This window comes from Colossoma macropomum, unplaced genomic scaffold (assembly GCF_904425465.1).
Source record: "Colossoma macropomum unplaced genomic scaffold, Colossoma_macropomum, whole genome shotgun sequence".
Classification (NCBI taxonomy): domain Eukaryota; kingdom Metazoa; phylum Chordata; class Actinopteri; order Characiformes; family Serrasalmidae; genus Colossoma; species Colossoma macropomum.
This window is the reverse complement of record NW_023494795.1, coordinates 38,481,742-38,506,483: the sequence shown is the minus strand read 5'-3', so window position 1 is coordinate 38,506,483 and position 24,742 is coordinate 38,481,742. Positions and strand designations below refer to the sequence as shown.

Sequence of the window (24,742 nt, the reverse complement as noted above, 5' to 3'; positions counted from 1 at the left end):
CTGCAGATTTTAGCTACAAACCGTATTGACGTCATCTGATCCATCTAATTATTGCCTGGATTGTTACATTCAGGTTGGCGGTGAAACCAGCAGGACGGTAGACCTCCTCGCCGTAGGCTGGTGAGTACTGCAGTAAAAATGTCTGGTGAGATGCAGCCCTGTGGTCAGAAACTGATCAATGATGAATGGGATAGAAGGTGGCAGACAACTGGTCCATCAACATGTGGGCTGCAGTCTGTAATTCAACAGCTAAGTAGTGGACCTGTAAGCGTCAGATACATAATATCTAGAATGTCCATTTAGTGGCCAAAGAGTGGAACTACAAGGTAGGTGTTTCTAATAAAGTGGCCAGTAAGTGGAAGTACAAGGTAGGTGTTTCTAATAAAATGGCCAGTAAATGGAAGTACAAGGTAGGTGTTTCTAATAAAGTGGCCAGTAAGTGCAAGTACAAGGTGGGTGTTTCTAATAAAGTGGCCAGTAAGTGGAAGTACAAGGTAGATGTTTCTCATAAAGTGGAAATGAATGGAAATACAAGGTAGGTGTTTCTAATGAAGTGACCATAAAGTAGAAGTGCAAAGTAGGTGTTTCTTAAACTGGCCAGGGGGAGGAAATACAAGGTAGGTGTTTCTAATAAAGTGGCCAGTGAGTGGAAGTACAAGATAGGTGTTTCTAATAAAGTGGATAGTAAATGTATTCTGTCTCAAGACAGTAGTTACATCAGTAGTTCACAATGCGTAAAACAACCTGTAATTACATTGTGCTTTGAAATAGTGACCATGCAGTGTATAGTATGTAATCTGTAGTAAAATACACAGTCTGTAGTCTTCTGTGTAAATATGTTCAGTACATGAATACAGGTTTTATGGAAATACAGAGACACAGTGATGGTAGAAGTTCAGGGGATTGCTGGTGTTTAGGTATACAAGGAGGACAATTGCTCTTGTCTATAAAACTACTGGTTCTAGTTGTGAAGGATGTAAGATTTTGTAGAGAGAGATTTTTAGAACAGGTGGCATCCTGAGTGAGAGAGGTCAGAGGAGATGTCAGGTGTTTGTTTTTTATCTGGGATAGGTGAAAATTAGCGCTCTGGAGTTTGCAGCTGATGACAGTTTCTGCAGAGTTACAGAATCCTGCTGGACAGGTGATGAATTAGACCAGACAATGAATTAGACCAGACTACAGAAAGCATGTCCTTGCATAGCAGAGTAGAATAATATGCTGGGCTGGATCATGCATGGATCAAGCTTAGAATAGTTTGGTGAAATTTCTGTTTTTCCTGTCCCTCAGTAAATAATTTGTAGACAATATTGTGTCACAGGATAAACAAACTGTCAAATGTCTGTCTAAAGACATTATTTTTATTGTGGAAAGTCTGCTTGTACTGTTACTAGCATAGTCATGGAAGCTGTTCTGTTTTTGTGGCTATAATGACACTGGGAAGTGTGGTACAGCATGAAATGGTTATTAATGCAAATCCAGGGTTATCTTTGAGAACCTGTGTCTGATTCCCATCGTACAGTGGTAGCCATGCAAGAAGGTGGGGTTCTCTGGAGGCTGTGTGGTGATGACGACATGATTTCCCATGCTATACAAACAACAGTAGCAAAAATGGAGAAGCTTAAAGTTCTGATTTAGCTTTTACTTGGCAATTGGTTCTATAGGAGACAGCAATTTTGGCTAGCTGGTGCGTTTAGAAATGGGAGTTATCTGAGTCCAGTGACAACACATGACAATTCTTTGATGAATGCTCCTGACCAGTCAATGGTCTGCACTATTTGTAGCTCTACTCATACACGCCGATTTGGTATGGTTTGGCTGGTTTGACTACCCTGACAAGAAGGGTAACCAAATGCAGCATGGGTACTCAATTATGGTACAGGTTGCTTGGCAGTGGAAATGACAACACAGTAACACTGTGACACAGCAAACAAGGTTTGCTCCGAACCCTATTTTACAAAGTTGGGTCTGCTTAGTTTTTTTTTTTTTTTTTTTGAAAACATCAGTTATGGAAAAAGTCAATAAGTCAACATGTTTACTTAAAAACAAAAGAGCTTCATAGTACTCTGTAGCAGAGGTCTTCAAATCGAGACGTTGAATCCATTTTTCGATAAACAAAACAAACAAAATCCAAGACCAGAAAGTGGATTCATGGTCCAGGTTTGAAGACCTCCACTCTATAGACTGTTCAAACAGTGCACACAGTCATTCTGGCAGATAACAGCACTCTACAGGAAGCAAAAGGGAGAGACGATATGGCTTCTGTTGTTTCTTTGCACCATAAAAGAAGAAATCAGTTGGCAGAACTGTGATTAGGCAAAGTGAGAGGAAACTGAAGAAGGCATTAGCGGTTTCATCAAATAATGGGCGAAAGAAATAATTCTAGACACAGTTGCAGCCGTATGTGGCTTCATCTTATGCAGCCAATGTGACAGAGTTCACCAATATGTGCCTTTAATCACAGGCCACGATGGTTTACCCACTAAATAAGCCAGAGCAGTAATCAGAAATACATTTCAGCACTTGTCCCCTGGACCCAAGCTTGCTTTCTGTTATAATGTTGCCGTTTGGATCTAATGTAGTGGTTTTATAGAGCTTTATGTGATTACGTCTCTGTGTGCAGTGCAGTTGTAATGAACCAGTCTGAAAGCCCAGCGGACCTCTGGATCTCGTTCCAGAAATAAGCTGCAGTTCAGACCACAGTGAGAAGTGAGCAGGTGTGAGAATAGCCTCAACCCTCTTACGGAGGAACCCTCCCTCGGGAGGGAGCGCGAAGAGGGAGTGTGATTACGCAGGATTGGACTCAGGCCTTTGTGCCGCACTTCAGATAATGTAGGCGCCTATTGAAGATTCCAGCAAGAACACATCTGCCAGAGTGTCACCAGCTGTCAGCAGAACCTCTCGCACCCTAGCTCCTGCCCTAGCTCCTGTTAGCATATCTCTCTCCCTCACACACGTACCTTCCACGCTGTCACACAGACCATACACTCCCAATCAAATGAGGCTTCTGTCTTCGCATAATAAAAGCGATTACAGAGGTAGGGCTTTGATTTGTGTTATGTAACTATGAAGATGTTGTACCACTTTCTACTTTTTGGTCCAAGCATTTAGAAAGAGAGTCATACAAAGGCCATGCTGACTGCAGAAACAGTCTGAGCACGTTTGCAGGCTTTAATCTTCCATTTTTCTTTGCAAAAGCTCAAAAACTGAAGGTACAACCGGTAAAAGCACTACTTATGCTAATTTCCACACATTTTATTCCCTTGTTTTGATGTCAGCACTCAAAACCTTTTGGTGTTTGAACCACTTTTGGAGCTTTTAACAACAGTTTGGAAAGGAAAGCTGTCAAATCATTATTTTGGCAAATATGCTCTTCGTGGAAAGATGGAAGAATGTATATTTTGAAATAAAGCTGAATATTCTGCACAATATATGCAAAATATTAGCCAATAACAATATGTCCAGTTCTGAAATCTGATTAGCTGAGCCATTTGATATTCATGCATAATGCCACACACATCAATTGAATTATGAAGTAATATGCCAAGTTATTATGTTGCTTGGTGACCATGGCCTACTGTTAACTAACTGCTGTGCCTAACAGCACTCCATATCATAGACAGCACTCCTTAACACTCCTTAGACATTCCAGCCTAAAATTAGAGTTTAATATGTTTTATAAAATGGATTGTTCCTTCCCTGAAATCTGATTGGCTGAGCTTCATTCAAAGCCATTGTAAAATCTATGATATATGCACACCTATGACCGCCTCACAACAACAGAACTCTGTATTACTACGCCACATCATGAAAAATGCTTGTGCTGTTAATGGAATAATCTCTGACTCTCATGCTGTTCACACAGACCACCAAGTGTACTGATGAAGTAAGAATCCATTTTTGTTTAAACCGAAGGGCTTATAACTTATATTATGCCCATAGACCTTGAAAACTCCAGGACCTTGGAGCTTCTGTGAGTGAACAGATATACACACACGTCCTCACTAGAGCTGCACAGTATTTGATCTGTTAATCATTCTTACATTATTGGTCTCTGCGCTATAGTAATCACAAAAGCTGTAATTATTGAATTCCATTTAGTAATGTTCTTAACTAAAACTAGTCTGGTCATCTAGCTAACAGGCTAAAAGATAGCCAGCAGCCTAAACACCTCCATCATTAATATCACAGGCTTGAATTAAAGTACTTACGATATGATTCACTGTAAAACGGCAATATGAAACTCTAAAGAGTGTCACTTGAATGGCTTAATGTTATACCTTTTAAAGGTCAGTGTATAAATCAGAAGTCACATCAACCCCAGGCTGAATCCCAAGCACCTTACGTACTCTCTAAATAGCATGCTAACTACGGAGGTTTTGTCATTCTAGTTTCTACAGGCAAATACAGCACTATTTGTCGAGTATGGATGTGGCTGAATCCCAAATTATTAATTTTAATTAATTATTTTTTAGCCATGTTATGCACTGTTGGGGTGCAGGAACCAGTATTTAAATTCTTATGTAGTACACTATGTAAGGAGCAGGGAGCCATTGGAAATTCAGCCCCAGCACAAGTAAAGGGGCATCATTGGATTGGTGTTTTATAGGACTTGCGTGGTAAATTGGTAACCAAAAAGTACTTATAAAGCAAAGGTTTTGCTTTAAACAGTGCTGTGTTATGATATGCTCATTATTATATGACAGAAGGTTAAAAAGTTCATGAAATGATCGTAATATACAGTGATGGGCGACTGAACGTTCTTCTCTGTGTTCAGCAGTCAGTGGTTGCCTGGCAACAATACTGTACTCCAAAGGAACTACGTTTCGTGGCGGAATACTTGTATGTTGATTATTATTAATAATAACTTACACATCTTTTCTGAAAATAATTTATTTTAAATTTTATGTTGGCCGCCGTTTTATAAAAGCAAAGCCACTTGAGGCCATGCATTACCGTGATTTTATCACGGGGAAGGGAGTTTTAGGCATTTCACTTCACGTCGTGCCTAGGAACACCCTTGCCTGTGGTAAAATTGCAGTAACACACAGCCACTCGTGGCTTATTGCTTTAATTTTTTGTGTTCTGTAGTATTCTGTAGCACCACACTGTATCTCTCAACCTCCTCAGTTTTACAGAATTCACAACTTTATGATGAATTCTGTAAAACTGCAAATGTTCTCTCACTACAATACCCAGTATGCATTATGCAAATACAACATACAACCATTGGGAATCCTTCTGGTGTAAATCGATCCTGTCTGCTGGCATAGCCACTGATCTAATGAATAATAAATACAACCAAGCTAGCAGTGGTGTAACTTCAGTCTTTGACCAGAATTGTAAAGAAACCAGTGATTCTGTCTTTATTCAGCACAACATGGATACCAGAGATCTTTTTTGCCCTTTTCAGCCAGAGAAAAGAAGCTAAACTCATGTAACGTAGCTAGATAGCCAGCTAATTAGCCAATTTTAGCTTTTAGGTTGTTTTTCTGCTTGTAGGCTAGCTTTTAGGATACTTTATGACTGCATGAAGCAATAATGTTGTTTATCTGCATTAACTAGGTAATGAAAGAAAAAACCTTTAAAAAACAGGCCTCCCCAAATATCCAGAGCAATTGTTGCTTTTCCTACAAAAATTCCTCCCACCTTCAAGATAAATGATCTGAAAAGGATTTCCTGGATCTGGAAAATCTTACTCTAGAGGCTACTGTGGCTTGGGAAGCAAGTAAGTGAGTTTATAAATGCAGTGACGTTAATTTTTAAAAATTTGACCACTTCTTTCACTGTGGTAAAATCACTGTAATGCCTTTTGGTGCTTAAAAAAACTTTTTTAAAAAGTACTTTTTTAATGGTTTCAAAAGCACCAATTATAACCAAATATTAGTCTAAAACTTCCAAAAGCCAGCAAGATATTTTCAAACTTTTGATTGAAAGTGTGCATCCGATACACTGGTACGTGCTTCAGCAGCTATTCAATATTATGCCCATAGACCTTGAAAACTCCAGGACCTTGGAGCTTCTGTGAGTGAACAGATATACACACACGTCCTCACTAGAGCTGCACAGTATTTGATCTGTTAATCATTCTTACATTATTGGTCTCTGCGCTATAGTAATCACAAAAGCTGTAATTATTGAATTCCATTTAGTAACATCAAAATCAATCCCTCCTAGCAGTGCTATATAGCAGCAGATTAGTGTTACTCTTCAGATGAGTTCTCTCTTTGCTCAAAGACATTTCTGTGACCAGATCAGCTTGGCCAGATACATAGACTGATGAAAGTGTTGGAACATTCTGTTTCTCACTTTCTGAGCGTCTCTTTTGCTCGTCAGGTGAAATGGAAGCAGCATGTAGTTTTTCTGCAGCCTCTGCCTGCAAAAACTTTGACATGTTTGCCTCACTGAGTAGTGTGAGAGTATTTCGTAACTGACGGCTTAGTCACAAGTGTTTATGAACCAGCAAGTCCAAACTGACCTTTCAAGGCCAAGTAAATATCAGCAGGACCAGAGATGGTTTATGTTTTACAGTAAGACACTCATGCAGCAAAATACACTGCAAATACACATTGCACTTGGCCTAGTTTTGATGTACTGTGAGGGATGTAAACAAACCTGCGTTTAAAGAAAGTTCAAATCAGATCATGCAGTTATTACAGGACGTACACACATTCAGCAGAGTTGCATAAAAGCAAGGGTAGATTTGATCGCCGTGAACGTATGAGCTACTTCCCACCTTATTCATGAAACTGTCGTATGACAAGGTAAACCAAACGCAAACCAAGTTGTTACATTTCTTGTCTGCATATATGGATATGCCACCTTAAATCACTGTTTTTCTTATAATAAGCTCATCAGAGAATGCTAGTTTGGACTTTGCACTAGAGGTCTGCACTCCCGCTGATTCCCACGGGAACAATATCTTGCAGTGTGGGACTAACTTTCAGTGTTGCTCATGGGAGCGGGTGGGAAATCAGACCCCTTCAGGTAGAAGCAGGCCGAAGCATGCATGAAGAGAAATCCCGCCAATTAATGAATAGCCTAAATAAAGTAGAGCGATTGCTAAATCATATATATATAAACAATATAAAATGATAACAGTAAAACAGTTAAAATGAATGAAGTAATTCTAAAGAGTTGCGAAGCAGCCGATCACGTGAACAACATGCAAATTCTTCCTCCCGGGGGAAACCAGCTCTCAAAACATTAAGAACAGACAGACATTAACATCGCCCAGTAAACAAATCATTTAAATGCAACTGATAAATCAGCTTCAGATCACATTTGACTGCCCACAGCCTTGATGAATAAGGGTCATCCTCTCACACTTTCTCACACTCACCCACAGTTTCTCACATACAGGTTGTGACCGCTCTGCCTGTAAGTGTGGGTATATGCACTATATACATTTCATGACCACCTGGATGGCTGGGTGAAATGCATCAGGATAGACTGTGAATTTAGGGAACTGGGTACAACTTTTCCTCAATAGAAAAGACATCTGGACTGTTGTTTCTGAGAGGTGAACGAGGTATTGAAGATATCGAGTTACCTCACAGAGATACACGGCCGTAGACAGCACAGATCCCGCACGCTGAAAGACTGCGAGAAATGTGTTGAATCATTGTTTAACCCTCATGCCTAGTGCGCATAGTTACTATTGAAAACCAAGTGAGATTTTCGACATGTGTGCTCATTATTTTGTTCAGACATATTCGTGTCCTTGGAAAATTTCTTTGCATGCGTGAACACAAAAAAATGCGCATGGAGAGAGAAAAAGAAAGGACAAGAGAGAGAAAAGAAAGAGGGAGGCTGAGGGAGAAAGATGTCTGGTATTAATTACAAAAGAGAATGTCATCACTGCAGATGGCACGATGGCGAATTGAGCACACATTCCAGATGGCAATCTTTGCACCATGTGTACGAAACTCCACAAGAATCCCCTTTTTCCTTCAACCATGGTCAAAAATAAAATCCAAACCTGAAAGATGCCAACCTCAGCGACACCTGTACATCCAACACTCCCTTCTACCATTTTATTGAACCACAAATCGTTTGTTGTGGGACTTTATAAGTCCCTGTACAGCCATTGAAATTGCTATTGGACTCTGTTAGATTGGTGCACGATAATGAAATTTCATGAAAATTAGCTTCATCATTTGGTTTTATGAAGAACTGCTATCAGATGAAGTGTAGTAATATCAAACGTCCACCCAAGAGTGGACTCCCACTGCACGCCTGCTCTTCAAAGGAAATTGCCCTGAAGTAATTGATGTCGTGGACTGGGATAGATATTATTAATTTCACTGCCCTGCCTCCGGTTTTACATATCGCTCTGTCTGGAGTGGAAAGGCAATGTGTTTTTGTATTTTTCATTCCTTTTTTTTCTTCCTTGTTTTTCCTGGAGACTGACTTCTCGATTTTTTCATCTGAGATTGGTGACGGGTATATGCAGACTCTCCGAGCAGTGAATCAAAGGCCCAGAATATAAAGTATTGCATTTATAAAAATAATATAAAGTAGTGTATTAAAAACAAGTGTGCTTTTACAGAGATCATAACTCAGGGACCTTTGGGATGGCATGTCTTGAATAGCATTTTTCCACTGGACAGTGCAATATGGTGTGATTATGGTTACTAATCCAAATCCGGAACTATAACTGCCCCATAACCTGGTTGTGTACCTAGTGGGAGCGCAACCGCAGGCAAGACTAGAGGGCACAGAAGTGGCTATGGGCTGTTAGGATAAAGCAGGGGTTGGCAACCCAAATGTTAAGAAGAGCCATTTTGTCAAGTTTCAACAAAAATCAAACCACCTTGGGAGCCACAAAATTTCATGTCCATTTTATTGAAGTAACGCTTCACCATCTTGGCTATAAATATGTCTCAGTATGCGCTAATGTCCTAGTATAGGCTAAAAATATAAACAAAAACACAGACTTACTTTGCTCTACTTCAAGCTTTAGCTCAGCTATTGCTGCTTTTCTCGCATCTCTGACAGGAAACTTTCCGCAAAAATAGAACAGTTTCTTGTAAAATGTCTCTCAAAATTCAACTTTTTATGAGACTGAAGTCAGCTTGTCATTCGCCAGCTTCTTGTTCGAATTTTCCCATTCCACCTTAAATGGTGCCTGAGGTTCCAGATGTAACTATGTACTAATGTAACTAACTATGTAGTTAACGGTTGCACCATTTAAGGTGGAACACTAAAATTCGAACAAGAAGCTGGCGAACGAGAAGTTTTTCAGCCTTGCAACATTTTAGTGGTTGACAGTTTCTCGCTGCAGATTAAACATATCAGGAAACCAGCTGGAGTGCTTATAAACACAAATAAGTCTTAAATCTTTCTCTTTGCCTTTTTGTTAGCTACTAGCTAGGCAAGATTTTTATCTGTGTTGCTGGCTATGTGACCAACAGTCTGCATCCCAACCTTCAGGGTTAAAGGGTGAATAAGCAGTTCTACATGTAACTCCAGAGTTTACGGCCATTGTTAAAACTGTGTTAGAATGATGTTTCAGAACGATCACCTGAGCTTTACTTTACTGCAAAGAGAATTATTTTTACCTTATCTAATTCTGCTGTGGAGCCACAACAGGACAGTAAAAGAGCCACATGTCGCTGACCCCTGGGCTAAAGGCTATGCCCCAAGGCCAGCTGTTCCTTCCATATGTCTCTAATGTTCACTCTATTGATAACAACCTAACATTAACTCAGACTGAAACTGACCATACAATGGGAGATGAGGGATTGCTGAAAGATTCCTCACTCTGCCATCCAGCTAAATGGGATAATGCTCTATACGTTGCATTACTTGTACCTGTTTGTGGCATACTGATATAAATGATATGACAAAACTACTACACCCCCCACCCCTACCCCGAAATACTGCAGTTAAAGATGTTGCAGTGAGTGTTGTTGTGCTGCTACTTATCTCAAATGTAAAATAACCCCCTACCACTGACATGCTGATTGCTTTAGATGAGGTTCATCCATTAGCTCGCAAACTCATCACTCATTAGCGGGCTCGCGCATCAGAAATTGCTTCATGGTATTGGTATTCTCTGTTGCCGAGGCCAGGACTGCCATTAAGTGCTCTTCATTAAGTACACCGTCCTTATCACTGCAACACTGGTTGTTATGGTATTCAATCTTAACAGTAATCTTGTTTTAGTTTTATATTTTTTAGCAGCATCATTTGGCTGAGCAGTTGAACCGTATTTTCAGCAAAGGCTAAAAAAGTACTTGGAAGACCTTATAGTTTTGTATGCTCGTCTTTAGAATTCGTCATCTGCTCCCACAACAACAAACTGATGAAGGCTTTCACCTCAGTAGTCAACCCAACCAAACTTGCTCAGTTTTCTGTTGTATTTGATGGAAATGTTATCAGACATTAATTAAGATGTCTTGACTTTTTTGGTGGTTGTTTAACGTGAGTGACGACTTATGATGATTCCAGAAGGGTAATTTCCTTCAATACAGGTTCCTAATGGTGATACAGGTCACTTAGCACTGGAAATAATGACAAAATTTGAGATCACAGATTTGTAACTACACTGTGCCATACTGCACTGACCAGTGGAAAAACACTATATCTCTCAGTCTGTAACATGCATATAGACATATACTCTCACGCTCTCATTCTGACTCACATTCTCTCCAACATGGGTCATGGCCACTCTATCTGTAAGCATGGGTAGAGCAGCTGCACTGTACTTGTGGGAGATGGAGCATGAACATCTCATCAATGCATTTCATCTCACACACCATAGAACCTTAATGACCACCTGGATGGCTGGGTAAAATGCATCAGGAAGAACTGTGAAATCAGGGTACATCCCTCAGTCAAAAGAAGAGATAGATGGAGTGATGTTTCTGAGAGGAGAAAGAGCTGGTGGTGAATTAGCTGTCCTTTAAAACATCCTAATTGCCAGGAGCGGTCGATTCATCCCAGGGCACTGATTATTTATGTGGATTAGTGAAGCATGCGCAGTCTGTCCTTAGAAAGATCTAATACAGTACGTCATTTCTCGCTTGATGATGACTTAATTAGGACCAACAGAGAACTGAATTTGGCAGGAAAAGATCTCGTAGTTGCCACAGGCACCTCATCCCCTAGACGACCATCAGGAGCCTACAGCATGCCCAAGGGTTTTTTCCCCCCCACAGTTGCAGCTTGCCAGTCATTATGGAAACAGACATTACCGTGCCCCTGGCACTACAGTGACTGGGCTCTCTCCCCACTTATGACCCACATGATATCGGACTGAAAGACGACCTGAAACGACCGCTGCAACCCCCCCCTGTGCTGGGACGTAGACAGATGGCGCTGACAACTCTCCCGTATTATTCCGGAAAATACCCAGTGCGCTATGAATTTCCACTGGGGCTTCACTGGGACGGACAGGGCATGTTGGGTCAGTGTTCGCATGTGCCAGGCACTCTGCGGTCAAAGCAGCTGGGTTACCGTTAGGTGGTCAATATATATTTATATTAATATAAAGTTTCACCGGTTTAGCAGCATCGGCAGGAGTCCCGACTATAAAGTGCCAGTAATATCTCCTTAAATTAGGAAAGAGAACCACATTCAGGACCCAAATCAACCAAACATACCTGTTTGACGGTACTAATGACTGGCAGATATTAGCTTTCACAATTGTATGTTTATGTTGCAGCAGACAGAGTGTGAATTTTCACCCATTGAGTCAAGGCAAGTGCAAGTAAATAAAAGAAAGCAGAAAAGCTCGAGCTGCATTTATGAATATGTCAACTAATTGTCAGCTAAAGTTTTGTGATCGTGACAAGCTTAGGTAGAGCAGAAGAAAGCCCCAGTAGAGCCACATTTAAAAAAATACTCTCAAAAACTAGAAAACATTTGTTTTTGTTCTTTTGTTCAACGTTTTGCATAATGTTCTACAGTAAATCCAGTTAAACATGGCTAGCTATATTTCTTCTTGCACTGAAACATGCAGTCTGTCAGTGTTCTTTAAAGCTGCACTATGCATCATTTTTGGTTGAAATCGAAAGAAATGGCATTACTGAGTCAGGAGAAAAAACATGCTAAAATATGGTGCCAGTGCGCTATTCGATGTGCGTACGGGTCATCCCGTAAACACTAAAATAATGATTTAAAAGTGTCGAGTCAGATTTCGCGCGACTTTTCCGTAGTACGTAGTTCGTCTTAATGTAAGGTCCGGCTTGATGTTTAGGTCTCAAATGCAAAATCAACCTTATATTGATGACAACGTGATGAAAATAGTAGATAATTCACTTACATCCTTGGAAGACACGTCCTTCACCAACTATTGCCTGAGTTTTTGAATACACTTTCAGCGAGCTCACAATCATCAGATTGTGCTCAGGGAAGGTGTCGACCCACAACTGATGTTAAAAAAAAAAAAGTCCACATGTTGCATGCAATTACACATTTCCACTAGAGAGATCTCCAAATTCCCAAGACTTACATAGTGTAGCTTTAAGTGCTGATAATCCATGATATATTCAGAAAAGCATACTGTGGTGTGTTGTGCATTTTTTGAGTTTAAAAAATTTGACAGTTGAGAACTGATGTCATATTTGAGAACTGACAATTGATATATTAGTAAGTAAAGCACGTTTTAACTGAAACTACTGAAGTCTGAATATATCAAATTAAATTGTCCTGTATGGTATTTTTAGCCACTACCAACATCGATGACTAATTGTACTACGTGCAGAAGGCGAACAATGGAGACATGGAGTCCACTCTAGTAAAACCACCAGACAGCCTCATGCTTAGCTCTCTTGCTGCTTAAGATGCAGTGCGTCACAATGCAGCACAGATTGCCATCAGAGACTCAACCTCTGGATCACCGAGGTTTGCTAGTCTGAAAGTCATATTATACACCAGGAGAGAACTGTTTGCCGAAGCAGCATTGTGGATTCATACCTCATTCTTGATTGATTTAACCCTTTATTTATTTAGTGTGACACTTGCAAAGTCATGAGCAGAGTCATGAATGTTGGTCGGAAGTCGCTCACTTGTGAGCTTCCTCTCTCTCTCATGCATACACAATGTGGCTGCATAATGAGAGCGATATGAGGTTTTTGTCTGATTAGAGGGCAGGATATAACAGATTGATATTCAGCATGGACTCTCTAAGCATTGTGAGCATAAGGGACTAGCGAATTATATGAATAATGTAACAAGTGGCAAACCCACTGTTGGAAAGCTTTTTTTTTTAGTTTTACTTAGGTTTTTTTCTTAGTTTGACTTCATTTTTAGTGTGTATTTAAAGGATTAATTGGGTAAAAAATCTAACTCTGTGCCATGCATCACATGCAGTCTGTCAGTCAAGGCATATTTGGTGTCTGAAGTTTGCTTCATTAGTTGGGAGTTATTAGCAGTGGAGTTATGAGGTTAATGTAGCTAAGATGAAATGAAAAGCTGTACCCCACAAACTGGGGGCTAAATCATCACACAGTAATCTCAAAATGCATCCTGTTGTAAAATATTCTCAAATAGACTTGCTTATGTGGTTTCTGGTACAGTATGACATACTAATATCTAGAGAAATGGGAGAAAATTAGGGTTGCCACCCATTCAGGATTTACCTGGATCCTCTTGGAATTTGGTTTTGTTTGTCTAAGAAAAAGTGAATTTCATTTCTGGACACACATTGTCCCAGAATCCAGGCATTTTTTACCTGTAAGCAGTTCTTATTAAGTTTCAATCACTTCTTTTCATCTAATCAAGCTATTTGTATACAAAGAATGGATTCAGTTTGTTTAGATTAGCCTCAAAGTAGGGACTGTTGTTTTGGACATGTGCGCTATTGGTGATCTGTTTAGGCGTTAGGCAGCACAAAAACTAAGATGATTAGATTCAGTAGCTGAACTGACAGCTGTCTGCATCAAGAGTATAGCTGCCATCCACTGCATTTAGTAAAACAGCAAGACACTGATCTAGTGTCTAGGAATTTTACAGGGCTGAGGTGGCAACCCTGGCAAAAAATACGCTGCCTAGCCAAAAACAGCAGTGGCTTCTTTCTCATTCTCAAAATCTGAATTTTGTCTGTACTTTTGTCCATTTTTATAGATAACAATATGATATATCACATAAGCAAGTCTTTTTGAGATTATTTGAGGTCAATGTGATCTGAAATCAAGTTTTTCTTCTATAACGTTTCTATATGAAGTACGGTAACACACAGGGTCTCCAAGTTCGCAGAGTATTTTTTTTATAAGTGGGAGGGGAAGATGAAACATGATATTATTGGTAATAATACCCCCCCCCACCTGCTGGTGCACGGTGACATAATCAGATTTGTTCGATATTTCAAATTGACTAAAAAAAGTTATGAAAACAGAGAAAGCTGTTAATTAACAGTACAGTAAAAATGTGTTTACCCAATAATAGTAAAAACCTGTAGTACCTTTAATTTCTTATATTACATTTCAATGTAATTAAACAGTTTCACTAGTTCAATAAGTTATTCTGATACACAGTATTTTATCATAAAAATAACAATAACAGCCAATAAAATAAATGCAGAGGTCTGTGAAATAAAGATGAACGTGTGTTTTTATGAATTTATTTTATTTATTATGAATTTCTGTAAATTAATAACAACAGTGTAAAAATATATGTATGGTGTATTTACATGCATTAACCTAAAAAACAGGTTAATGACAAATACATTTGTCAAATCAAAAAAGTTGTTTTTTTTTGTTTTTTTTTACAGTATGTTTATTTTTTCAAAGAGTGTTTAGGTGACGTTGGGATTCTGCACTAAAATGTCTATATTTGGTTGATTTTGCTGCCTTTGTAATATGTCGTTGTAATTTCAGATGCCAATCCAAGCAGATGTTTTCTCAATTTCTGTGTTTTATAAATATCTTAGCACAATTTAAGTCATTAAAGTAATATAGTCTGAAGAATCTTAGCTTAATATGACCAGGAACATGAACTAACAAGGTAAAAAAGGTACATTTTGACTTCAAGTTGACTTTAACAACCTGATGGTTTGAGGCAAGCACGTAATGATTTAAGTTCCATAACTTGTTAGCTACATTAGCCTCGTAGGTCCAGTGGAAAAAAAAGAAGCAAACTTCAGCTACCAAACATCTTGGCTGATTGACTACATCTGGCGTTGACATTTTTCACCAAACTACTACGTTCATTCTGTTGAGGACTGTCTCATAAACACTACTGATGTGTTTCGCATGTGGAACCTTCCAGAATGCCTAATTTCTTTGCATTTTCTTTGAGCATGGCTTGGCATGAGCAGGGGACAGGGGCCCTTTCAGATGCAGAGCTTCACCCTGGGGTCTGAGTTCCATTTAGTCCTATTCACCGATTTGGCTGCATATGCATTGAGAACTCATACTCCTGCAGAGGTCTTCATCTTGCAGGGTCTCACTGCTCTATTTTCGATCGGTGCACGTTCCCAGCTGTCCTGAGTGCCTATTGTAGGAGATAGGGACACTTCACAGAGCTTCTTTTTAACAGCCCTCGCCCACGTGCACCGCAGCATCAGATGTGCAGCCGGGAGGACGTGGCGTGAAAGCCTTCATCCTCCCTACTTTTCCCTGCTTCTTTCGGCCACCCTCTTTCACTCGCTTTCTCACTTTCTCTACATCTGTCTGTCTCTCTTTCTCTGTCATATCCCTCCCTCCCCTGGAGTTAACTCGCAAATGGAGCTTTGAATCCTTTCAGTCGAAACCTGCACTTCTTGTAACTTCTAGGCTTGTCCTTAAAGCTAATACCTTCACCTCATTAAGATAAGGTAAGCATGGCACGGCACAGCAGTAATATTATTCATACAATGTTTTGCCACCAGTAGATAGCAGTGACGTTCATTTTTATGTCGAATTCAGGCTTCATAAACTTTAAACGACTCCAAACTTTCCTCCTTTCCACTACATAAACACAAAAAAACTGGATGCTGCTTGCATTCAGACATTAATGCGAGGAGGCATATCAGTCCTGCGTCATTTAGGCCAAAAAAAAATATTCAACATTTGGCTTTGGAGGTTATCTAACTTTATTTTAAGACATCAGTTACCTTTTTCCCTCTCGTTCCCTACTGGTATGACTCATTATTTAGAGATCCTGTCCTCCATGGTCAGGGCTGGAAGGTCAGTGGTATCCTGTTAAGGAGGGCAGGGCATCTCTGGGGCATCTCTGGGGATCCCTCAGCAAACAACTGGAGGAAATGGACCTTCAGTATACATATGCTAATGGGCGGCTAATCGAGCAGACCTTGGCCAGAAATAGATCAGCACAGATAATGTGGGTTAAACTCTGCATGGTTGTTTATATTTGGTTAAAATTATGGGAAGACCCATCTAATTTTGTAGGCAATCTGAGTACACATTGTATTTAGCATTTCTGCTCACAGAATAACTAGAAGAAGGAGTTTGAAACTGGACATAATGGGTAGTGACTTCTGCTGTAAAAGAGCAAGAGGCAGCAGAATATTAAAGAACTCCAGTATCTTAAAATATTCATAAATGACAGCCCCAAGTATTCTGGAATCGTTTCAGGATGGAGAGTGACCAAACCAAGGGAGATTTGTAGGCGGGTATGACCTAAACGCCCATGTTTTCTGTAGTCTAACGTTCAAGAATGTTAATGTTTAGGTCTTGTTACATCCTAATTGGGTCAAAAACGTACCTATCCTGATCCATTTTTTTTTGCCCCTTAATCCGATCCAATTCAAGTCCTTTAAAGTTGAGGCTGGTACTAGTCCAATCCGATCTTTGCTAATGCTAATTAATACTACTGTAGCATTAGTTTATTCTTAGTATATGTGTAATGTGACTTTCTAGACTGATATTTTTTGTCATTCTTTTTTTAATGACATTATATAACATTATATATATTGGCTATGATGGCTATAATATATTGGCTATGATCACATCTGACTGACCTCTGTCATGATTTTTCTAGTAGTTACTCTGTAAGATCACTTCATTTTTGATATGTGTAGTAATATACAGACTGACCTGAAACCCTTTTTCGTGGTCTATTAATAGTAACCATTTTAAGTATTGTGAATTTGCTTTGATTTTAAATTGCTTTTACATGTCTGTCGCTACTCCTGTCTCTTAGTTTTGTTTTCATCCAGTTGTGACTCACGAGTGATAAGCCTGACTGGATTGTATTTTATACATTTCTAGTGGCAGAAAATAGATTTAAAGTGTAATAGCTGATTGCTTACCTTATAGAAGTGCTGAAGAAGTGTTTCTTTTCCATTCTAAAAGAGTTTGACACTGCAGAGGTTTAGAAAACTTCTGAAAATGTGCCTCATTGTTATAAGTTGTGGATAATACCCGTTTATGTCATCTCTATGACAGTACCGTAAGTAGAACACAAAAACCAAGAAACAAAAGATCAGAACTGGATCATCTTAATATAGTTAAAATATACAAAGTCTGAAAATTTGGGTGAGCGACATGGTTGGGAACCACGGCCCTCTTGGTGTCCGGTTCGGCTAGGCTTTTCCCATGGTCCAGGGGGTGGTGCAGGGATGGCTATTTCCAGATTGAAGCAGTCAGGATTTCAGGAAGCAGTGCAATATCATGGGGTCCAAGCACCCCTAAGAGGTCTCTGTCTGTCAGAAGAGCACTGCAGAGGCTTTTCTCTCAGTCCAGAGGGTAGGGCAGGCATAGGTATTTCCAGAAGGGAACCATCAGGATTTCGGGAGGCAGTGCAATCTCAGGGGGTCCAAGCGCTCCTAAAAGGTGTCCATCTTTGTCAAAATAGCACTGTACATCCCTCTGTCCAGTTGGGACATTTGACCGCCTGGGGCAGGCACCTGCCTGGGCCAAGAACCCCCTGTGGGCAGCAGGATCCTCTCTGAACCTGTGGCTCTGCCTCGAGGTGGGTATTGACACAGGAGCAAGCTAGTTGTTAGAATGCCAACTGTTTGTTACTGTTGTTGTTTGTTAAAGTTAATGTTGTGTTGGACCTTAATCGTCTTCATTTCAAAGTAAACATATTTATGCCTAGTAATTATATAAACATTCTGTTTAATGACTATTTCCCTGACTTCATTACATTTACAAGTGTTTTAACAGCTTTTTTCTCCACTGAAATGAGCGAAGTTTTCTTAAATATGTACCAAGTTGCTAGCACAGTGAACATTACTTACATATACCAGACCAAAGCCATTAGAATCTCACTTTGAGGAAATTCGCTAATCGTCTGAGCGCTCGGGTGGTTTTATTGGAAATCCTGTGTCTCGCCCACTCTACAGCACATGGTCGAGGAAAGCGTTATCGGCCCTTTAAGAGCAATCAGTGCCTCTGTGGTTGCTACGTTACACACATCAGGCCGTGACTGCTGCTCATTGCTAAGCGACGGAATTCTCCAGGTGTGGACGATAGGCCAAATGTCAGTGTTCTTCAAAGTTTAATGAAGAACTTTAGTACAAATGTGAGAAATAGACTTTCCGTTTTGCAGATAGTAAATGCTGTTACTGTCACTGTTACTAACCATGACTGCTTGCAGACTGTGGACTACAAGACACAGAACCAAAGCCCTGTAAATTTGTTGCGTTTGGCCCTGACCAAGGATCACTTTATTTCTATCTTGTCCATGACCGGAAATAGGGCTGAGTACTGTACGCATCTGGTCATGAGTCACTCTGATGGGAAGCACCTTATTAAGCAGGATCCCACCCTGCACACCAAGTCTTTCAGGGCAAGATGTATTGGGGGTGGGGTTGGGGTTATGAAGTTCACATCACGTCTTGAAAAGTTATTTAGCCAACATTGACAATTTCATTATGTCTGCTAACAGACAACCACATTGACTAGCATTGTGCTGAGTGATGGGGACAGAGAAGACCATCCCAGGGAGAGTGAGGCCAATTAAGTTGTTTGGGACTCCCAGCCACGGATGGCTGTGCATTGATGGGGATCGAACTCACAATCTCCCGGTGATAGGGTGAACAATTAGATGGCTGTGCTGCTTTTGAGCCCCCAGTTGTTTAGTTTTAAGCATTTGTGTTTTTGTAGTTTTGACAGACATCTGGTCCTACATGTCATGCAATAACAACAGTATGTGGTCAGTCATTTCTCATGCAATATCAAGGGGTCCAAGCACTCATGAAGGGTACCAAGTTGCTAGCACAGTGAACATTACTCACATAAACCCATCAGACACCATATGATAAAAGTATTTAACTTTAAGCATTCTAGCTAACATGATATTCCAGATGACTTTTTGTGGATGCTTTTATTGATTCAAGGGATTCACAAGATCCAAATAACATAAATAATACCCGCCAAGTTTGCGTCAAAAGTTCAGTGGTGTTTTTTTTGCACATTGCTAGAAGGGAAGAGTCAAAGTTTTCTTCCATGGACAGCTTGTACTCTGTTTGGAGAATTGTGGGGAAATTTGTTAGTTTTTTGTTGGAAGATGAGAGGGCTTGTGTCTTTGCAAAATAAAACAAACTCTACGTGTTTGGAATGTATAATTTTATAATCACAAGAATGAGTCACTCTTAATGAATATTTTTTGATCTTAAAAGATACTTTGAGCTAAGATGTATCAAGTCTTTATCTGTTTATTTGCTCAAAATATTAAATATCTCTCTCTCTCTCTCTCTCTCTCTCTCTCTCTCTCTCTCATGCAAACTGTTCTCTGAGCAGAAGTATAAGCCGGGCCGATGCGATGACATTCTGAAGTGGAAGCCTCCCAGCCTCAATTCCGTGGACTTCCGACTGAAGATCTCTAAGGTTGGAGGGGAAGGGTAAGTCTCTGTCACCACAGCAACAAGCCCCTCCATAGCCCCAACAACAAACATCAAAACGTGCACACCTGCCATCTACAGTGTTGTGTCTTCTCTTTGAAGCCTCTGTTTGTAGCATTTGTGTGGCAGGTGTATTTTAGATTTGTATAGCTGTGCTAGGAGATTTATACCACTTTTGGTTTGTGTGTGTGTGTGTGAGATTGAGAGAGTGGGTATATTACATAATTCCAGCCCTGAGTCATGTGCAGGTAGTAGCAGCAAGCTTAATTCAGCTCGACACATACTTATCTCCCAGGACACTTAACAATATTACAGTTGCCGTGGCGCAAATGAAAATCACCCCGTCTGTTTGCCCGCAGGCCTCTGTATTGTTATGAGTGTTATTATGGCCCAGAAATTGACCTTATTCCTTCTGTTTTTTAACTTCATTTCTGAGGGGAAAAAAAGTAGTCAGAAATCATTCTGTTGACTCCAATGTCAGCTACACTCTTAGCAAAAAAGGTTTTGTGGAACCAAACAAAGGTTCTGGAACTTGTAACATGCGTTTGGGTGCTATACAGCAGAGCTCATGCCAGCATCCCCATGTAGAGGTAGTGTTTGTTATGACACCTATCTAAGAAGACTATTTTTTGTGTATTATATTGTATATATTGTATATGTACAATATTGCAGCTTCTGTTCTTTTCGGGAGGCTTGATTTCACTCTGAGGGGATATTTTTCAACATTCTCTAAAGTTCAGTCTTAGAAGTTGGTTCCATTTTTCAATCCTTGTAAACCCAAACACATTTAGTAATGTTGAAGTCTGGGGTGGTCAGTCCATTGTTCTGAGAACACCACCAGCTTCTTTGTTTGATTTGCAAGCAATGGCTTCTTGACAGCTACGCATCCTTTCAGACTCATAGCACTGAGCTGTCTGCTCACAGTGGAAGGATGGACAGAAACTCCTGTGGATTTTTTCAGATCTGAAGGAAGAGTGGGGCTTGATTTTTCCCTCAAGAATAAACACACTGTTTATCTGATGGGGCAGTTTTGGTGGTCTACCACACTAGTTTTGAAAACTCCTGTTTTTCTCCGCTTATATTGCTTTGAACGTATATGAAAGATATGAAACCATTTTGACTAGAAATTAAATAAGTGAAAATAAATGAAGGGTGACACAGTATTGTAGCTTGGGGCAAGCAGCAAAAAATAGACTTGAGTGCAGTAACTGCGCAGACCTTCTGTCATTGTTCCTGCGACACTTGATAACTTGATAGTTATTGCCTATGTTTGCACAGGCCGATATATGAGGCAACAGGTTTTCTATTACAACATTTAGCAAATTTTAAGCAAATTCTGAATTAATCAGTGATTCCATCAACTGTGGTTAAGTGTAAATTCTTAAACATCACATGACACACTTGCACACATGGAGCAAGACAAGGAGTCGCTCCATTTAGCTGCAACAGCGGAGAAACCCATCCAAATGAAGTGCCATCGGCACTTAAGCTGGGTCTTAGGTGAAACATCAGTAGAAACCGTTTTAAATGTCCTTATTGAGGACCAGTTGTCACTTGTGGATTCAGAGAGTGTATTTCATTTTTACCTTTCTTTGCTTTGATTTCCCACCTGACCTTTCTGATTCTCACTGACTGAGCCAGAGCTTTCAGGCTACAAAAGCAGGATACCCCGGATCACGTGCTGCTTATAAATGAAATGAAGACCATGCTCACATGGCACAACCGGCACATGTACTGGGTGGATACTGAAGCGCAACAAAGAGTCTTGCTCACTGTGCGTGACATGTAAAGTAGAGGGATTTGAACGTTTATTAGCTCTCGGTAGGGTAGTTTTGACAGTCCTCTGTCAGTTGTACATGGCTGTAGCACTAACAGTCCAGAGACACCGGACATAGCAGAGTGGGCAGTAGCACATTTTATGAGGGCCACTTCACAGTCACCCACCAGGACAAGCAGTTCTGTTAGGATGTAGTGCCAAACATGTGACTTTCATTCCCGCTACGTCAACACTTATTCAAAAAAATCTGTTTGCAACACCTTTTTTCACATTTCACCTTTACCCATAAACCAGCTTTTCCATCTCATCCTCACATAAAAATGTCTTTTGCGCCGTTTAGATGTTTTCTCAAATTTGTAGCAGGTTTTTAATGCATATTTTGAAAATTCACAAAAGAGCAGTGGATGGAAAAACCCAATATTGGTAACAGGCATTTTGGAAGTAGTGCAGACACAGAGTGCTTTTGATCTAAAATGTGCTGTATTTAGGTCTGTTCTTATGGAAGGAAATGATCCAGCTTCCTTTCGACCCTTTCGATCATTCCCACACTGCAAGCTACGGTTTGAAAACTACTGAGGTATAGAACTTTTTTTAGAAGCATCTTTAAAGAATTACAAACAACATGTTTTCTATCACGGAGGAGAACCATTTGACCATTCAAAGAACCATATAAGCCAGGGGTCGGCAACAAGCGGCTCCGGAGCCGCATGTGGCTCTTTTAGTGTCCTGTTTCGGCTTCACAGCAGAATACATTTTTTTTTTTTAGGTAAAAATAAAATAATCCTCCTTTGCAGTAAAATAAAGTTCTGCTGATCGTTCTAACACAGTTTTAGGAATAAATGTTCTTAAGTGCTGGAGTTAGTGTACCTTATACTCTTTTGACCCTGAAGGTTGGCGCAAGGTTGACTTCTGGTCACATTGCAACGCAGCAATGCCTAGCTAGTAGCTAATAAAATGGCAAAGAAAAGATTTAAGACAAACGTTGATAATTTGGAGATGACTTATTTGCATTCATGAGCACTCCAGCTGGTTTGCTGATACGTTTAATCTGCAACACACTGTCAGACACTAAAGTTGCAAAGCTGATGTCAGCTTCTTGTTCAAATTGTCCCATTCCACTTTAAATAGTGCAGCACTTGCATTCTGGCACATCAGGCACTAAATAAAGTGGAACAGGAAAATTCGAACAAGAAGCTGGTCAACGAGAAGCTGACTTCAGCCTCGTAAAAGGTTGAATGTTGAGAGACATTTTACAAGAAAACTGTTCTACTTTTGAGGAAAAGTTTCCTGCTGGAGATGCGAGAAAAGCAGCTATAGCTGAGCTAAAGATTAAAGCGGAGCAAAGTAAGTCTGTGTTTTCGTTTATATTATACTTTTTAGCCTATACTAGGACATCAGCACATAATGAGACATATTTACAACCAAGATAGTAAAATGGACATAAAATGTTGTGGCTCCCAAAGTGCTTTGATTTTTGTTGAAAGGACAAAATGGCTCTTCTTCACATTTGGCTTTCCGATCCCTGATTTAAGCATTCAAGTGGTTCTTTGGGTTGTGTGGTTGAGTAGACTGCATCTTGATAGATCTTCTGGTAGCTGTTTTTTGCTTGCTAATGGAGCTTTGAGGCTCTTCATGGGCCTCATGTGGTATTTGAGGGTGTTGTTCCCTAGAGCCAGTGTTAATGATGCTTAGATTTCACAGTCTATCATAGCGACTAATGATACCAGGAAAATCTCTCGCTCTCTCTCACTCTCACTCTCTCACTCTCTCTCTCTCTCGCTCTCTGACAATCCCTCTATAGCTCTCTCACCCGCCGTCTCTCTTTATTCCTCTCTCTACCTCTCCCTCAAGCCACAGTCACAACAGAAATTTGCGGTTTGTGTTTCCTTGCAGACTGGGCGTCACCAAGGCTGGCTCCTCCATTTTGCAGTTAGCATGCTTCCTCACCAACCATAAACAATAAAAATCAAAGTAAATATATTTCTATATTTGAATTAGAATAATTATATGCTTGAGACAGTATGGTGCTGCACACTGAGTTGTACTAAAAAAGTTTAGGTCCTGGTTGGTGACATTGGCATGTCTGGTGTGTGCAGCTGCGTTTAGCCAGGGAGCTAGCCTTGCAGTCATAAAGCTGGCTAACTCACCCAACTACTAAACAGGAAAGTCACAAAAGCATAAGGCAATAATACAGTCTCCTGACTGAGTGTGTATCCTGTGTATCATATAGTGTCTCTTTCATATGTTTATAGTATTTGAAATGTTTATAGGGTCTTGACACTAAGACACTAGATGAATTATAGTTTCATACGATTTAGATCTTCTTGTTATTCAAAGCCCCGCCCCTTCAGAGATAAGTGCAGACGAAAAAGTAGTGTTACTGGCTGAGGATGCAAATTTACTTATTTGACTTCACGAAAGATGAATTTGATGTGAAGTTTCCCACGCAAAACTTATTTGCTATGGAAGCCGCTCATCAAAGCAAGTTCCTGTGAAATTAATGCACTTTTCACTCGTGAAATTTCACTGACAAGTGCTAATGTGACTGGGCCTTCTCTCACTCTTTCTTGTTCTCTTTCTTCTCTCTCACATTTATTGGTTTCTTCATTACAGTGTGCTGACTCTGTTCAGTGTTGTGCGTGTGGTAGTCTTGGAGGTGTTTGGAGGTGTCTGGGTGCAGGCAGTTGAGAGGAGAGACTGTGCAGCTCCAGTAAACAGATCAATAACTCCCACATGAGTGGACATGGATCTCCTTATCCCACAGTTGTACTGGACCACCCCTGCCTCTACTCTACTGAGACCCACCATACCTCTGTACACTCACACATTGAGAAACCTTCATCTCCACACGACTGCTATTACAGCACATACACACACTGCAAGTCTACTGCTTACCTCTTAGGGATTTGTGCTCGGCCTGCATCAAAGCGTGCAAGTACCAAAAGATCCCACAGATTGTCCAAAAATAATGACCAGAACTACCCAACAAACTAAATATTATGCTGCCCTAATATTTTGAGGTTTAGATTAGCTGACAATTATAGAATAACATTGATTCCTCTTACTTAAAAACAAAAGCACTTTATAATGTTCTGTAATGTTTATATGATGCATGTGGCAGTTCGGACAGATTGTAGTGCACCATAGGAAGCATCATTTAAAATTCACTTTCCAAGGACCCTCTGGCGTTTATCGTGTCTGGCTCATTTAAGGTAAAACCCATTCACTGT

The 24,742-nt window shown here is 40.2% G+C and overlaps 1 protein-coding gene across 1 annotated transcript in view; it reads left to right on the top strand.

Moving 5' to 3' along the window:
* The window catches only part of rngtt (RNA guanylyltransferase and 5'-phosphatase), a 194,252-nt gene that overhangs the window by 135,828 nt on the left and 33,682 nt on the right, over positions 1-24,742 (top strand). Inside the window, exon 13 of the mRNA XM_036582370.1 lies at positions 19,635-19,735. Within this exon, the coding sequence (XP_036438263.1) occupies positions 19,635-19,735 (101 nt within the window). The remainder of the gene's footprint in view (positions 1-19,634; positions 19,736-24,742) is intronic.